This window comes from Pseudorasbora parva, chromosome 16, assembly GCF_024679245.1.
Source record: "Pseudorasbora parva isolate DD20220531a chromosome 16, ASM2467924v1, whole genome shotgun sequence".
Lineage (NCBI taxonomy): Eukaryota > Metazoa > Chordata > Actinopteri > Cypriniformes > Gobionidae > Pseudorasbora > Pseudorasbora parva.
In genome coordinates this window covers 8,996,771-9,015,082 of record NC_090187.1, presented here as the reverse complement: position 1 = coordinate 9,015,082, position 18,312 = coordinate 8,996,771, and the positions used below count along the sequence as shown (strand labels likewise).

At 38.6% G+C, this 18,312-nt stretch overlaps 1 protein-coding gene across 6 annotated transcripts in view; it reads right to left on the bottom strand.

Moving 5' to 3' along the window:
* Nucleotides 1-18,312, bottom strand: part of cntn5 (contactin 5) — a 427,504-nt gene that overhangs the window by 123,055 nt on the left and 286,137 nt on the right. For 4 of the 6 annotated variants that reach the window (XM_067419349.1, XM_067419350.1, XM_067419348.1 and 1 more), the window contains exon 7: nt 11,750-11,956. In XM_067419349.1, coding sequence (XP_067275450.1) covers nt 11,750-11,956 — 207 coding nt within the window. The remainder of the gene's footprint in view (nt 1-11,749; nt 11,957-18,312) is intronic. The other 2 variants (XM_067419347.1, XM_067419351.1) reach the window with 1 other exon arrangement.

Genomic DNA, 18,312 nt, shown 5'->3' with positions numbered 1-18,312 from the left:
TTAAATGGGAAACTGGTGTATGAATTTTACATAAGAAAGTATTTCTTTTCTTTTTGCAAATATTGCAGTTGTGCAATAACATGTCTCAAACACCTTCAGTGAAAGCCAAAGATTATGAAAAATAAGATCCAGTTCACAAAGAAGTGGCATTTCATGGTGTTTTGACTGCAAAAAATCTGGAAATATATATATATGAAAACAAAATCATACAAGCAAACGTGTCATGGCTATACACTGATCATTCATAACATTATGAACACTAACAGGTGAAGTGAATAACACAATCACGGCACCTGTTAGTAGTTGGGATATATTGGGCAGCGAGATAAGATTTTGTCCTCAAAGTTGATGTGTTAGAATCAGGAAAAATGGGCAAGCGTAAGGATTTGAGCGAGTTTGACTAGGGCCAAATTGTGATGTCTAGATGACTGGGTCAGAGCATCTCCAAAATTGCAGCTCTCGTGGGGTGTTCCTGGTCTGCAGTGGTCAGTATCTATCAAAAGAGGTCCAAGGAAGAAACAGTGGTGAACCACCGACCGGGTCATATGTGGCCAAGGCTCAATGATGGCGTGTGGCTAATGCTCAAGAAGTTTCAATCTGATTCTGATAGAAAGGTGTCAGAAAGCAGCTGTAAAGTGTGTAACATTGAGGTGGAAGGATCCTAAACCTCCGTCGTCTTCTATGTGGACTACAGAAGTATCATCCTATATACCACTGGAAAAAATAGCATTTCGTTTGAAGAAACGTCAAGATTTGTTTGCAAAACATTGGGGCAACTTTCTCTCGTATCTTGGTATAACAACAGGACAAAGTACTTAAATTTCAAATAACTTTCCATCTTTCCAACTTTCCGTCTTTTGTTCAGTGTGTCTATGGTTTATTTGTGGCACTGGGTGGGGATTGGGGTATGTTATAGGGTTTTGTACAAGGGAAGATCTGTACAGTCTATCTTGTATTTTGTACTGAAATGTAATATTAAAACCCAATAAATACAATGTAAAAAAAAAAAAAAGAAAGGTGTCAGAATACACAGTGCATCGCAGTTTACTACAAATGGTTTGTGCATAGCCACAGACCAGTCAGGGAGTCAATGCTGACCCTTGACCACCGCCGAAAGTGCCAACAGTGAGCACATGAGCATCAGAACTGGACCACGGAACAATGGAAGAATGTGGCCTGGTCTGATGAATCACCATGGCTGGGTGCATGTGCCTCGCTTACCTGGGGAACACATGGCACCAGGATGCACTATGGGAAGAAGACAAGACAGTGTGATGCTTTGGGCAGTGTTATGCTGGGAAACCTTGGGTCCTGCCATCCATGTGGATGTTAATTTGACATGTACCACCTACCTAAACATTGCTGCAGACCATATACACCCCTTCATGGAAGCGGTATTCCCTGGTGGTTATATTGGCCTCTTTCAGCAGGATAATACGCCCTACTACAAAGCAAAAAATGGTTCAGGAATGGTTTAAGGAGCACAACGAGTTTGAGGTGTTGACTCTGCCTCTATATTCCCCAGATCACAATCCAATCGAGCATCTGTGGGATCTGCTGAACAAACAATGGAGGTCCCACATCGAAATTTACACGATTTAAATGATCTGCTGCTAACAACTTGGTGCTATATATACCACAGCACACATGCAGGGGTATAGTGGATCCATACTTCAATGGGTCAGTGCTGTTTTGGCAGCAAAAGTGGGACGAACACTATTATGCCTGGTTGGTGTATATCACAACCATGCTGATATGGACCTATTATATTTAAAAAAAAAAACATATATAATAAAAACTGCGACAGTTGAGTCCCTGAAGTATCCAACAATCGAAAAATGTGTGTACTATTTACACTATTCATAGTACAAAATGGCATAGAACAAAGCATAAACCTGAACAAATTTCATATTTGAATGAATTGACTAAATGGTTGATTCAAAGGATTCACTTGGACTGTCACTTGATAGCATGAAAATGCAGCCTGCAGAAAGTGTCTCTGATACAGTATATCCCCATGACTAATGGACAGACTGACAAAGATTTAAGCAATAGCGAAGGCTGCTTTTGAATGGTCATCAATGGAGAACAATGCTTGTTTTTCCCACAGAATGCTGTAGGCACAGCATTCTACGAGGCCATCTGGGACTAACTGTCGAAACTAACCAGCCAAACTCTGACCCCTCGCCTACAGCTGTAATCTACAGCACATTTATAGCCTATTTTATGATAGCGGTGCATTTTTTTCCCCAAACAACTTTTCAATTTCAATCTCAATCTCCTTACTTGTTACACATTTATGATTCCACAGCAATCCCATCTGTATAATGAATTTGCAATATTTCATTGGTTTATGCTGCAATGCATTTTCTGCGTATCCTATTTAGCGTCTAGAAGGGCTGAAATTGATAGGACTGAATTCTTGGCCAGCTGTGTCGAAACAAATACACAAGACCTTTTTTTTTGTGTTGCGATGCCTATTTTCAGATCACAATTTAATCCATGTATTATATTAGAACGAGGTAGTTTTGTGCAATGCAATTTTCCCTTTCTTGTGTTGTGCCATAAAGAACAATCACCTTATGAAAGTCTGGGTATCCATCAGACGTTTAAAGCTTTTACATCCAACTGCTAATGAAAAAATCCATTATCCCAATGCTGGGCTTCGCATTTATTTTCTAATGACTAAACCAAAGCAAAAGTGCAAATTGAAAGCAAAATGAGAGATTTACATACCTCCATGAGAAAACCTACATGGTGGTGCAAAAACAGTTACAGGATAGTTTGCCAAAGCATTTACCTTTTTACCATTTACTCACTCTCATGTCATTCATGTAAACATTTTTCCCTATAATAAAACACTGCTGTTTTCCATACAATCAATATGAAAGTTTGCCAAACGGCAGCGTCAAGTTGTCAAAAAAACACTTCATATTTCCCATTATAGTCACCTGAAGCCATGCAGTCATATTGGCTACATTAGCTCCACACCACCATTCCCTTTTATTTTTGGAAAAGAGCAGTGAAACAATTCTGATAAACTTTTATGTTTCACAAAAGAAAGAAAGTCATTTGGGTTTGCAACAACCTGAGAGCGAGTAAATGATGACCAAATGTTTTTGTTTTTTTAAACTCATTTAAGACTGAAAGAAGTGGAAGGTCTGCTGGAAACAAATGACTGTTGATGTCCTTGTCATCCATAACTAAAGAAATCCTACCATTCAACTGTCAGAATGTTTAATGTGTGATCATTTGACTCAGTGCTTTATCACATCCTCATTTCACTTCCCATTAAAATCACAATTATGAGATGTGTCATGTTACAATTCATTCTGTAGTCCACAGTGCGACTATTGAAACATTTATATACATGCTTAGCGCATGTTCACTCAATGTCTGAACACATCACGGGGGCATAACTCACAAGACCTTTTCAAAAGTATTCCTGAAGGCCCAATAAATGTTTACCGTGACATCATGATGTGAACAGAAATGGCAGTTTGAAGGAAATGTCTGTCATAAAAGGACAAAGTGATTTCTTAGTGCGGCTTAAGCTTCTAGAGCATGTATATTTTGTATTGTTAATATAATCTATAATGCAGGTTATTATTATTTGTATTTGACCTGCAGAAATGTATTTAACTTTTGTAAAATATTTAATTTTTAATATTTAATTTGGTAGCAAATCAATTTTTTGTTTATTCCCACCATTAGATTTATATTAGATGTATAAATATAATTTTATTAAAGCCAACCAATCAATCAACCAACCAACCAACCAACCAACCAACCAACCAACCAACCAACCAACCAACCAACCAACCAACCAACCAACCAACCAACCAACCAACGTACACTGTCTGTGAACCTTCTATCTGTGTGTGACACATACACACTCATACGCATAGAAAGCTGCTTTAGATAGTGCTTGAACAGTTAAAAAACACAGAAAATGAATGCCACAATGCCGGTTTTGTCGAGGATCCTCGCAAGCAAAGTCTTAAATCATTTGAATTAAGTCTAAATGAACATCAAGGGTCGTGAGAAAACGGGATGCGTGTTGGAGCCGCGTCAGTTCTTAAAGTGACAGCAGCCTAATAAACCTGCTGCTGTCTATAATTAATGTTAATCAAAGAACAAAATAAAAAGCAAATCACTCACTGCTCTGGACGGTTTGTAGCTTTAATAAGATTGCATCTGTATTTAATTTATAATGTATGCAGGGAAGACTGTAAAGTGTTTGATAACTTTATTCCATTTCTGTATATATCTTGTTAGACCTATCTGTAAATCTTAAAGGGTTACTTCAGCGATTTAGCATGTGGCTTTGTAAACTTGAATGATCGTGCTTCCCCATTTTTTTTATCCCCATCCCCATTTTTAATAACATGTATTTAGCCCTAAAATACACAGACTGATTCATTTCAAATTTTTCTTATAATTTTGGTGATTATAACTGACAACTAAGGAAATTCACAAATTTAGTATCTCAGAAAATCAGAATATTACAAATATTACTACCAATACAAATAAATGATTTTTAGAAATCTTGGTGAACTGAAAAGTATGAACATGAAAATGCTTGTACAACACTCATGTTTATAATGACATCGGTGTGACATAGGCATTACAAGGGGAGTGTGAAATATGAGGACATTGGACATGCCCCCACTTTTTTAAAATGCTTATAAATCATACAGGATGAGTTCTTTTAGAAATTAAAAATGCAGAATGTTGTGGTTTCCTTCCTGTGATGGTAGGTTTAGGAGTAGGAGCAGTGTAAGGGGATAGAAAATATGGTTTGTACAGTATAAAAACCATTACACCTATGGAATGACCCCATATGTCACAAAAAACAAACGTGTGTGTGTGTGTGTGTGTGTGTGTGTGTGTCCAGACATTTAAAAACCCATCTGGATAAAGTCTGGGTATGGAAAAAAATCTGACTTTTGCTGGCAGTCTGAATATAGCCTAAGTGCAAAATTTTTGACTTATGACTACTAAGCCTCATTTGCATAGAAAAGATGTGTGTTTGAAAAGAATGACACTGGCTTTATTTAAATATGACTGCCACAGTGCTACACCAGTCACTCTTCTGAGGGCTCAATCATGTAATGTGTGGTTATTTAGTAGAGTGACAACTGCATTCTACAACTAAATTAACTTATGGAAAATATCAGCTAGTGAAAACGTCATTTACATAAAATCCACACAATATGACCCTAAGTAAACAACTATATGTCTGCGTTCCCCTCATTTGGAAACTGACAGCCAGTCTCTGGTGCTACAAAAATCAAAGAAACAGAGGTCGTCTTGACTCATTCAAAAAAAAAACAAAAAAAAAACACATAAGTCCTGTATTCTTTAAATGCACAATATGCATTATTCTGCCATATCTATTTGATACAAGAACTTAACTTAAAACAGAGGTTTTACGAGCATAATAAAAATGAGCTTACCTCATCTTTCTTGTTCATATTCACAAGGTGCTAAAATGTTGCTTTAGTTATCTTTGTCAATCATTGCAATTTATTGTATAACTTAAGTTCTGTACATACATTTTAATGGGCAATTGTGATCAAGTTTGACTTTGGCTGGTTAGCAAATACGATGTGGAAACACTGTATGCAAAAGTGGAACATCTGTTTATTATTTTCTGTTTATCCAATTGTATGACACATTCTAAATCTGGGCATTCTGTGGACATACAGCAGTGGTTCTCAACCAGGAGGGCCTCAACAATCTTCCAAAGCCATTATCTTCACTTGGACGAAGTGTTGGATGCAGGACTTTTATTTGGACGGTGCTGAGAACGCTAAGCACACAGCATTCCCCTTCTCCGTCTTCATTCCCTGTTTAACAGTTTTGTCTAATACTGTACTAGATAAAAATGTTAAACAAAGAAAGTAAACTATTTTCAAAAAAAAAAGTATAGCATTTGCTTTTAAATTATTAGTAACAGATATGCATGGACTATACTTTCTCATTTACCGCATTTATATAATTTAAACAAATCTTAGAATATCTAATAAACATTTAATTTCACAAACTTTGCAGACTTAATTTGACTCTAGTCAGATATTCTGAAGTGGGAATTTGTGGCCTGCACGAACGTACAATGCACGGAAAATCACAGTGGCTGGTGAGCAATATATATATATATATATATATATATATATATATATATATATATATATATATATATATATAGGGGTCTCCCCAACTAAGGATTAATACATTTGAATCAGAATTGTTGAATCTTTCTATGGTCAACTGATAGTCGAATCATCTATGTGTGTGTGGATGGGTCGGAGGGGCTCAACACTAGCCAGCAGGAGGGTAAAACTATTTTTATTTTCCTTTACACACTGCACACGGCAACGACTTTTAATAAAGCGACCAAAACGGCCTGCCAAAACAGACAAACTGACAATGGCTTTCTTATTTAAGTTTAAATAAAAGGTAATGTGGTGGATAAACATTCGTAAAACGTTTTCTTACAACATTTTAAAGCCGCAATCGAAATACAGAACAACACAAAAAAAAAAAAAAAGAACATTTGATGAATAAACCTAAAAAAAAACCTGCCTAGAGAGGAAAAGAACACTGAGTGTGTTTACATGCACGTTCTTAAGCCGATTGTGCTATAAGGGGGTCGCACACCAGACGAAAAGCTCAGCGCCGCATCTCAGGTATCTCACACCGGACGCACACATTATATACAATACGTTCAATTTTAAATCAGCTTCTGACAGAAAAGCTGCACGATGAAAGCTATCTTGTAGCACAGGGTGAAATCAGTATGTACATTGGCGATTTGAGGGAAATATAATATAAATGTAATATAAAATCTTGAAATGGCACTCTGTGGCGTGGCAGAATCTTGAAAAACTTCCTGAGTCACCGCGAACAGGTGTGTGTACACTCATTGAAAACAATGAGTGTTTTAATGTTAAAGACGCGGTGTGCCGCTGAGCTTCGCGTCCGGTGTGCGACCCCCTTAAAGGGGCTGCATACCAGACACCAAGCTCAGCACTGCACAGCTCCGTGCCTCATCTTTAAGTATTGAGCACGCCTATATTGCCAAAATGGTATGATCCTCGTTTCATAACACTCGCAAATATCCGACTATGAGATCGGTGGTTGAATCCGGCTCTGCATATCAATGCATCGAATCTTCGACTATTCGGGGTCACCCCCATATATATACAAAAGTTAATATTGCTTAATATTGGTCATCAGTCACCCTGCTCTCCTATATATTGACATAAGGATCGGCTATCAAATACACAATATCCATTGACAACTATTTTAAATTGTCTGGTATACTTATGTACATACTGTATGTGAATGTTAGTGTAAACGTTTGCTTTTTATGCTATTGGGGTAACTTTTAAATCATTTTTGGAGTTAACATTTTTGGATTAAATATGTACAAAATTTGTCAGATTAGAAAAGCATGTATACCATTATATTATGAGACATTAACGTTATCAGTACGCAGTTTTATGAACCCTAGTGATATCTCATTTGAATCACTGACCTGGCAATTGTTGCTCTTCGAAACCAAGGGCACTGATATGTTCTCTCCTATAAATGAATGACAATGATGAAGGCCTCAGAAATGCTTGACCCTCAACTTAAAAATGCTGCCCCTTCAAGGTCCAAGGCCAAGCGGAAAGGACGAGTAATCCCAGCACCACCGAGTGTTTTGCGAGCGCTCGGGCTCTGTGAGAGTTATTGTTCCATCCGAGTCGCGTCTATTAAGGTGCGATTCATCAAGTAAGTACAGAAGGCCTCCGCTGCCTTTGCTGTTTCTCCAAGAGGGAGTGGGTGGGGAAGATGCATGACTTGCCCTGAAGGTGCAGCCGAGCGCAGATGCAGTTGGGCAGCTTTGATTAAGAGTGTCTTAGCCAAGGGAAGGACACAGGTGAAGCGCTTCACCTGCGCATTCCGGCACGGAGCCTCTCGTGCAGTTAATTATCATCCTGTCTCAGCAGAGAGCACAAATCGTGGGCCGTGGATTGGTGAGCTTTGAGAGAACCGGAGGAACGGATGAAAGCGCTTGCAGTTCGAGCTTGGCCGGGGGTACCAAAATAATTTTCAGGCTTTTAGGCGCAGCCCACCGAGTCGTTTAGCTGCACGATGGTTCCCACGCAACGCCTGCCAAGCGAACGCTGCGCACGTCAGACGTGGAATGAATAAAGGTTCCCAAACTCTGTGCTTGTGTTACGGACGACTAACCTCTCACTGAACCGGCTCTCATTCCACACAGCCTTCTGCGAGACCCTGACTGTACGGTAATTTTCGAATGCAGCTGCCACAATGCAATTCATCCTGACTCTACCACCTGTGGCTCCGAGACATCCCTCGAGATGTATCTTTTCCTCCCTAGCCTTCAGCTACTCATCTCTGCTCTGTCTTCAACTTCCGAGTGCGAGAGAACGTGACGCTACTTGCATTTGCAATCTGTGCTAACGAGAGGCGCAAATCCAATTTAGTATGCTAATGCACTTAGATGCGTTATGTCTCCGAGGAGCGTTTCTCAACAACAAGGTTGTGCAAATGCTGAAGAGCATGCCGAAGGGGATGGTGGTGCCCTCCCAAAGGACGTGCAGCCTAAGCAACGTAGGCAAAAACAAGCTTTCAGGGCACGATAGTCCTTTTAGCTCGGCTGTTCTGGGATTGCGTTCCAGGGCAGTTGACATTGACGTGTACTAGCGGCAGGTGATGCGTGCGTGTCTGCAAGGTATGGAAAAAATGCCTGAAGTGACAGCCGGGTGTTTGGCTCCCTCACTTGGCCCACAGGAATCTGCTATTAAAGAAGCTACAGCCCATTCTGGAAGAGGACCATTGATTCGGTTAATTTTATGCTGGAAAATGATTTCCCCAATGGCCAGTTTCACCAGAGCGCATTGTCTGTGGAAAAAAAAAATGCTGTAAAGCAAAAGATGAAGCACCTCATGCTCTCTGTTTAATGTGGATGTTTGGAATTCATGACACTTTCGGTTTGGCCCTGAAGGCCCCTCGTGGAACGAGAAAGAAGAACAGAGAATGAGGCACATAAACTACATATATAAGTCAGACGTCTCATTAAATCGGCTTCACATGGAATAAAAGCATTAATGTAGACAACTGACCCGCTTGTCACACAGCTGAAAAACTGCCACATTTCCTTTCAAGCCTTATTTGCAGGCACATCCATTATTTGTAGCCTTCTGAGATATTGATGGACTTTTTCCTGGATTGTGAACCAGAGCTTCAAAAAAAAAGAACAAAAAAAAAAAGCCCAGCTGTCTTATACCTCAGCCCATTTAGCATCTTTACCATGCTGTCTGGACACTGACAAAGATCTGGTGTAGAATTTTCTTTGAAACAATTTTCACTCAGAAATTATTAGTAAATTTCACAATCAATTATAAAGAAAGGCCACGTGACACATTGGATTAAACATGATGAAAGGAGAAAATACAGATACAGTAACTTTCCATCTAAATTATTTAAATAAAGTTCAAAGTAATAGAGTTAAAAAAATATTTATGGACTTTTAGCTGGCACATTACTAAGCAGTTGCAACAGTGTAGAAGTTAAAATCAAAACCCAGCCCAAGTCAAACATAACATAACATTCAACATAATCAATGGGTTTTATCCAACCTGGTCTCACAGAATTCCATGAAATGAACACGGCTCCTTAACTCAAAATCTGTTGTAGTTTCACAGAATAACCGAAAATTCTGTGATAGGTCCACAGAAGTGATGCCTATGTAAGTCAATGACAGGCAGCATCCGTGGTCCACACACGGATTCATATGGATCAGAGTCCTCCATGGGTTTGGGAACCCGCGGGTACCCGACGGGTCGACCCACAAATTTTGCTGAAACGGGTGAAAAACAGCCAATTGTGCACTCTTAGATGAAAAGTTTCTATATAGAACCTTAAAAGGTTCTATCGGTGCTACGTAGTTGGAACCCATAAAAGGTTCACTGCAAAAAAATATTTTCTTACTTAGTATTTTTGTCTTGTTTCTAGTCCAAACATCTTAACATTCTTAAAACAAGAAGTATTTACTAGATAAGCAAAAGTAATTGTCTTATTTTGGGGAAAAATAACTCAAAATTAAGAGAGTTTTTGCGAAGATAAGAAATGCATTTTTTTTCTTTGATAAGAAATACCTTTTTGTGCAGTGTTCTATATAGAACCCTTTTTAAGTGCCAAAAGGGTTCTTTCTTGTCATTATAGAACCCTTTTAGCATAAAAGGGTCTTTGGAGTATACCCAGCTATACTTCTATATATAACCTTTTAAAGGTTCCAAATACGTAGCGCCGATAGAACCTTTTTTTTTCTGTGTCGGATATGGTAGTGGGTTGGGTTGGACAAGGGGAAAGCTTTTATATTTTGGAGCAACTAACTCCACTCCTACCCTAAACCTACCCACTCTCAACAATATAAAACACGTAACAGGCAAATAAAAGTACAGTCAGAGATATTTATTGCAAAAACTGACCAAAAAGTGTATAAAAGTATTCACTAATGTTGCATTCCAAGTCTTCTGAAGTCATACGATATCTTTATGTAAAGAACAGAGCTGATTTTAATGTTTTAATCGTTGAAATGATGATCCCGCCACTCCGTGAAAACACACACACACACACTCCACTCAGTCATGTATCATTCAAATGATACACCGACTCTTTAGCATTACGCAATTGGTCACGAGACATACAACAGCCAAGGCAATTTTTTAAATGTGTTTATAATCTTTGGCGGATGGACTCGACGCTGCTGATGGATTTTGGGGATTTTCCTCACACAAATCTATTGTTTGGTCTCGGAACACTTTGAATATTTGTACTTTTTTGAAAAACTTGTGCCTGCAGTGGTATTTGCCTGTTATATGCTGTTTTTTTTATAATACACAAATGGGTAGGTCTAGGGAAGGGATTGGGTTATGTGTTCAAAATGTGTCTGAATACTGTAAATAAAAAAAGAAAAGAAAAGAAATACAAATAAAATTGTGCTGGCTGATTAAATCAAGAATCACATTCCATGTCATAATGGCGAAATCATAGTTTTCAATCATAGTCCAATATATATTTTCATCCTGACGATTACCATGCCCAATGCATCTGTATATTGTCATTGACTTACATAGACATCATGTTCGTGGACCCATCACAGAATTTTCGGCGATTCCGTAAAACTGCCAAAGATTTTGAGTTAAGGGGCCGTTTTCATTTCACAGATTTCTGTGAGACCAGGTTGCAACCAGGTTGGTTTTATCGCCTATTTTATTATGCACCAGGGTGAAAAGTAACAGCACATCTCACCTAAATCCATCACTGGGTTACATATTTAAAAGGTAAAATGTGTATGTTATAATATATAGTGCCATCTTCCAAAATGTTTCAAATATTCTTACCCACATTTTTTATTTATATCGCTGAAGCTGCACAGTCATTTTTTTTTCCAAGTCATGGGCTAAAATGGTAAAATAATGTCTCAATTTAATTTATTACCAAAGAGACTTCATGTCATGGTATTGATTCATCAATTTGGTTCACCTAGAGAGGCGCTTGGCATCCAGCCAAGTTCTGCTGTGCAGGTGAAGGGGGTTTAGTGTGTGTGTGTGTGTGTGTGTGTGTGTGTGTGTGTGTGTGTGTGTGTGTGTGTGTGTGTGTGTGTGTGTGTGTGTGTGTGTGTGTGTGTGTGTGTGTGTGTGTGTGTGAAGCGCATGTAATATCTCACCATCTGTTTTGAGAGTCAGGGGCGTTGGTGGGCTCAGGACCCTGGCGTTGGTCACAGTGTTCTTCACTTGGCACACGTAGCTGCCCACGTCCGAGGTCTGCACCTTGGAGATATACAGATTTCCCGTTTCCTGCGAGATGAATCGCCGGCTGTCCTCTGCCACGAATGAGGGGAGCTCATTGAACACCCAGCTGTAGATGATCTCTGCTGGGGCAAGAAGGAGAGCAAGCAGATGAGCTGCAAGAACAACGCACATGTCCCTAAGGAAATCCCTGTCTAAATCTGCATTGTAGCACGATGACCTTGTCAGTGCGAGGGCTCATAGGAGAGGGAGTCTGGGAGCTGAGGTGTAGATGATATGGATTAATTCAGTGCTCTCCACCACAGGGTTCAGGGTAATCATAACTTACATGTGTAAAAAATATACAGAAATACAATTTTGTGTTGGCATACTAAACCGGACCGCATTGGAATAAGTAACCCTGTGTCCAGACCAGACCCCGCACAATAAGCAGAAAACATCTTCCATGCATTTTTTTTTTTTTTTAAATCCTAACCAGCAGTGTTAATGGTAGTCACCTCTGAATCCAAGACCATGTCTTCAGGAACATTTTAATTATGCATACAGTCTAAAATTTGGATTATTTTAGATTTTTTGTTATTGTTTTTTTTTTTTAATGAAAGAAGTCTCTTATTTGAACAAAAATACAGTAAATATTGTGGAATATTACAATTTAAAAGAAGAGTTTTCTATTTTAATGTATAAGTGTTTGTACTGTGTATAATTATTATGTACTCTATATTGCCAAAAGTATTGGGACACCCCTTCAAATCATTGGATTCAGGTGTTCCAATCACTTCCTTGGCCACAGGTATATAAAAATTAAGCATTAAGATATGCAAACTGATTCTACAAACATTTGTGAAAGAATGTGTTGCTCTCAGCTCAGGGAGTTCAAGTGTGGTACCCTGATAGGTTGCCAACTGTGCAATAAGTCCATTCATGAAATGTCCTCACTACTAAATATTCCGCAGTCAATTGTTAGTGGTATTAAAACAAAGTGGAAGCAATCAATAACTCATGTAAAATCACAGAGTGGGGTCAACAGAGTGGCACACAAGTTGTCAACTTTCAATAGCTACAGACCTCCAAACTTTGTGTGGCCTTCAGATTGCTCAAGAACAGTGTGTAGAGAGCTTCATGGAATGGGTTTCAATGGCCGAGCAGCTGCAGTGGACTCTGGACTCTGGAGCAGTGGAGACTCGCTCTCAGGAGTGACGAATCACGCTTCTCTGTCTGGCAATCTGATGGACAAGTCTGGGGTCTTGGCGGTTGTCTGGAGAATGGTACTTGCCTGACTACATTGTGTCACGTGTAAAGTTTGGTGGAGGGGGCATTATGGTCTGTGTGTTTTCTCAGGGATTGGGCATGGCCCCTCAGTTCCAATGGAAGGGAATTTTAATGCTTCCGCATACCAAGACATTTCGGACATTTTCATGCTCCCAATTTTGTGGGAACAGTTCGGGGATGGCCCCTTCCTGTTCCAACATGACTGCACACCAGTGCACAAAGCAAGGTCCATATAGACATGGATGAGTGAGTCTGGTTTGGAGGAACTTGACTGGCCTGCACCTCAACCTGATAGTACATCTTTTGGATGAATTAGAGTGGAGACTGCGAGCCAGGCCTTCTCGTCCAAAATAAGTGCCTGACCTCACTGACGAGCTTCTAGGAGAATGGTCAAACATTCCCATAAACACACTCCTAAACTTTGTGGAAAGCCTTCCTAGAAGAGTTGTAGCTTTTATAGCTGCAAAGGGTGGGACAACTCCATAGTAAACCCTACAGATTAAGAATGGGATGTCATTAAAATCTATGTGCATGTAAAGGCAGGCGTTCCAAAACTTTTGGCAATATAGTGTATATATATATATATAAACACACACTCATTCATGTATATATTTAAAAATATAAACACATTTTTTTCTTAAATATATACATGAATGAGTGTGTATTTGTATATACATGACATAATTTGAAGGCATAGCCCATGATGTCTCTGTAGCTAATCACTCTATTAAAGATTATTGTCCTGAAGTTGGGAAACAAAACTCAAGAAACTCGCAATCATTGCGCTTTCGCGATCAATCATTACTGTCACTTCTGAGTACTCAGGCACATTTCTTATTCCACACAGATATGCAGAGGAATGGAGTATTCTTTATCATGTCACATTGAGCTAGAAACCAAATGACAAAAGAAAGGCTGTCAACAGAACAAAATTATGTGTGTTTTTCTGTAACTCTGAAGCAGTCATATTATGCCATATAAATCCAGGAGATATGAGAGAGCGGATTACTTCTCTGATCTCATGCTGTTTGCCTTATGTCGACTATATCACAGTCACAGACTTTCTCACAGCGGAAAATTAGAAAAGAAAGAGAGAGACAAACTTCCTCATGGTCCAAATGAATTTCCCCAAGACCAATTTATTCATCAAATAATTAAAGTATGAATTTCATAGACCATTGATTTCTTTTGCATAGTAAATACAGGTGGCGTTCTCCTGCTGATTAATCACTGAAGGATTGCCACTCTTTTAAAGAGATTCCAGTTCAATTTTTCATACACAAGGGCCAATGTCACCTGAGTAAACAATGAATATTTATCTCATAAATAAAATTCAAAAGGACTCTCATGAAAGGCGTCCTCATAAGGTGTCAAACGATATAAAATCACAATATTTCTAGCTGACGACCTCAGTGCCAGAGGCTTCTGGTGCTGTTTTTTTGAGCTCAGGCCCGGTTTACACAAGTAGTTATGACTGTCAGCAACTAGGAAAAGATGAAGTTATTGTCAAACAGTCACTGATTTGGAATACAATGAAAGTTCACGATGGCTATGGTCAGAAGTACAGCAGTGCTTTATTTCTGAAATATGCAGTATGGTCACTGTTTTTCATTGCTGTAGAATCACATGCTCTACTCAGTTGGTCACCTATACTTTTGCTGCCATCCCTTACAAAAATACGTTTATTCAAGTGTGCTATAAGTATGCTTCTTTTAAACTAAAAATAAAAAAGCATACTTTCCGTCTACTTTATATATATATATATACTTCTCAGAAATATATTTAAATTGCACTTAGGTTTGCTTGTACTCCATCTTTTGATCAAGATGTGCCTAAAAGTATACTTAAGTATTCTAAGTACACTTGGTTTGTAGTTGTGTACTTTTTTGACTGCGTAGCCTATTAAATACTTCTTTTTTTGTTTGTTTGTTTGACAATATTGATTTATAAAAAAAAAAAAAACTTACATGGGTACTTGCAGAATAAAACTACTAAACTACTAGTTTTCAGAGATTATACACTTTGAAGTGTACTATTTCATAAACTAAAAAAAATGAGTATTAAAATAGCAAACTATTAGTATATTTATAAGTTCACTTGTATTACACATGCAGTACAAATGAGAAACATAGTTGTGAACTAGTAGGCACTTAATGTTTAGTACTGTCACACTTATAATACACTTAGATGTATACTTACTACATACAGCAAACTTTAAAAATATACTTAAGTATACTTAAGGTGTAGTAAGTATGCTGTAAGGGATAGATCACCCAAGAATGAAAAGTCTCTCATCATTTGCTCACCCTCATGCCATCCCTATTACTTTCTTTCTTTGGATAAACACAAACAAAGATTTTTTAGGAAAATAATCAATCCATATAATGCAAGTAAATGTGTGCCACTTGGTTGACGCTTGAGAAACCACACACAGCAATTGTGAATGGTAATACATACGACCCCAGTGGATGGATCAATGTTTTCTAAAGCGCTCATATGGCAGTAGACTGGAAGCATTAAAATAAACATTGAAAGAGTTTAAATTATTAGTATTTTTCTTACACACAACTATTGGTTGGCTTCAGAAGGCATTGATTTGTCCACTGGGGTCATTTGGATTACTGGCATGATCGATGTGTGTGGTTTTTCAAGCGTCAACCGAGTGGCACCTGCATTATATGGACTCACAGGCCCTGTTTACTCCTAGCCTGACGTCGTCATACTCAATTCTAGTCAGAATATGAGTCTGATACTTCTCCTTTGGGCTTTGATTATTGGGGCGTGTTTCAACCGAGCCAGGAAAGACATCAATTGGATAGACCCACAACCAATCAGAGAAACTGAGTAAATTATGTATGTTGAGCAACGCATAGTGGTGAGTTAAGATCGTTTTACGGAACTGATTAGTTCAACTCTCGAGTCTGTGGGTTCGAGTCATTCGTTCTCACAGCCCCATTGGCTGAATGCAGAAGATCCTGTACAAACTGATGGCTTGTAGCGCATGCACGGTCAACACAAAATGAACAAATCGCTCTCTGAGACAACTCATTGTTCCGGAGGCATATTTAAGATTAGTTCAAAAAGAATGAATCGTTCATGAACAACACAACAGATCTCAACTGCACGCACACTGGAAGAAGTAGATGATGAGAGTAAACAATCTTTGATGATGTTATAAAAAATTATTTAAGGATACACTGAGTATTTACTAATACAATCATCATTTTACATGTGACTTGTTATCTGGCAATCATCGTATAAAGCCTGCCCTTGATTGGTCCGAGCAATTTCTGTTTTTGTGATATCTAAAAAAGCCACACAGCCATAGGCCTAGGGATGGGTACCTAAACCAGGTATTAAATGTGCCCCGGTGCTAAAAGAAAGACCACAGTATCAATAAACTCTGAAGCTATAGCTTCTGCTGTCGGTACTGGAGCAATTAAGAAAATACTATTTATCATCGCTACATAGACGTTATAAAATATAATATTAAACCATGTGTTACATTGTTGCTAGTTGAAAACCAGGAGAGAGAGAGAGAGAGAGAGAGAGAGAGAGAGAGAGAGAGAGAGAGAGAGAGAGAGAGAGAGAGAGAGAGAGAGAGAGCGAGAGAGAGAGAGAGAGAGAGAGAGAGAGAGAGAGAGAGAGAGAGAGAGAGAGATCCTAATTATTGTGATCCAATGTTTGCCTCGCATTTCAAAATGAAAAGACAATCATGTCTTCTAATATATTCAACTGTTGCGTATACCGAGCTGCAGCGGACACATTTGTAAATTACTTTACTTGGGCCCATCGCGAGCTGTCTCTTTAACACCGCACGGTTTATATACATGCTGCTGCTGATTGGGACCACCAAACAAGAGAAAACGTATCTCAAACCCATTGCATGAAAAAATCTTTCTCTGTGTTTATCTGTAGAAAGAAAGTCGTACATCAGGAAGGTTTGAGTAAATGATGAGAGAATTAAACATTTTGTGTGAACTTTCCCTTTCCCTTGGGTATTGATCACAATTAAACCTGCACTATGTAACTTTTCCGTCCGCTAAAGGTCGCCTATTGAAAACAAAGGCCAAATTAGAGCTGAGAATCCTTGGACATGTGGTCCTCACCTCACAGCCAGTGGAAAAGAATGAGTTGTGGAGTTATTAACATTACTATAGTATGAAGCAGAGCAGGACCGAGTGTTGAGGGAGCTGAGCAAGGCCGCTGGAGCGATTGATGAGCGACACACGGCCCGTGAGCAGCAGGACTTTTATTATGACGGGACACAGTCGCCAGCGGCATTTCGGCTTTTCTGGTCATGAGTATGAGGTAACACAACTCTGTTTATCATATTAGATATGTTTAAGTGTGTTTCAAATTATGTTATGACATGTATGTGTGTTCGCTCAGCGGCTGCTGTGACACTTGTAGCACACTGCTAAGAGTAAAGCGTTTCTGCAGAATAAAACCGAGGGGAAAACAGATATGAAGCAATTGACAGACGACTTTCTCAGATGTTATGGCTCCTTGGTTAAAATAGCAATTTTCTCACAAATTACATTTGGGATATTGTAAGAACTCAACTGAACAAAATATATAACACTGGTCTAGTGCTTTTGCAATATTTTACTGAAAAAATACTACATAGTGCACTTTTAAGTTTTAATTGTCAGTTTTAGAATAAATACTAAAAATTAAAATTTTTACAATATAATTGTGACTTTTTATCACACAATTGTGAGTTTATATCTCACAATTCTGATTATCTCACAAATCAGAATTATGAGATATAAAGACACAAGTACCTTTTTAAGATTGTAATCTGTGGCGAAAACTAGCTTTCATAGAACAGTGAGCAAGCTTGCCAAATATTAATTTAGCTGTCTATGAGGCAACGGACATGTGCAACAAAACTAAATTCCCCATCTTTTCCCTCACAAACACATATAAAGCATTTACACACAGCTTCATTTGTACTTATTTTAGTTTTTACTAGCTGCACCAAAACTGGCTGTCTTTTTAAGAATGTGAAAAAGCCCATTGTGTTTATTTTATTCCAGCCAAAATAACATCATAAATATGCTTTCCAACCACATACTGTTGGAGAATCCCAGAAGAATTTGAAAGCGGCATTGTAGTGAGCAAAGATAAGAGTATACAGACATTTTTATTTTTAGTGTAACGTCAGCGCTTCACACATTCATCAAGGTCAGGAACCAACAACGCCTCC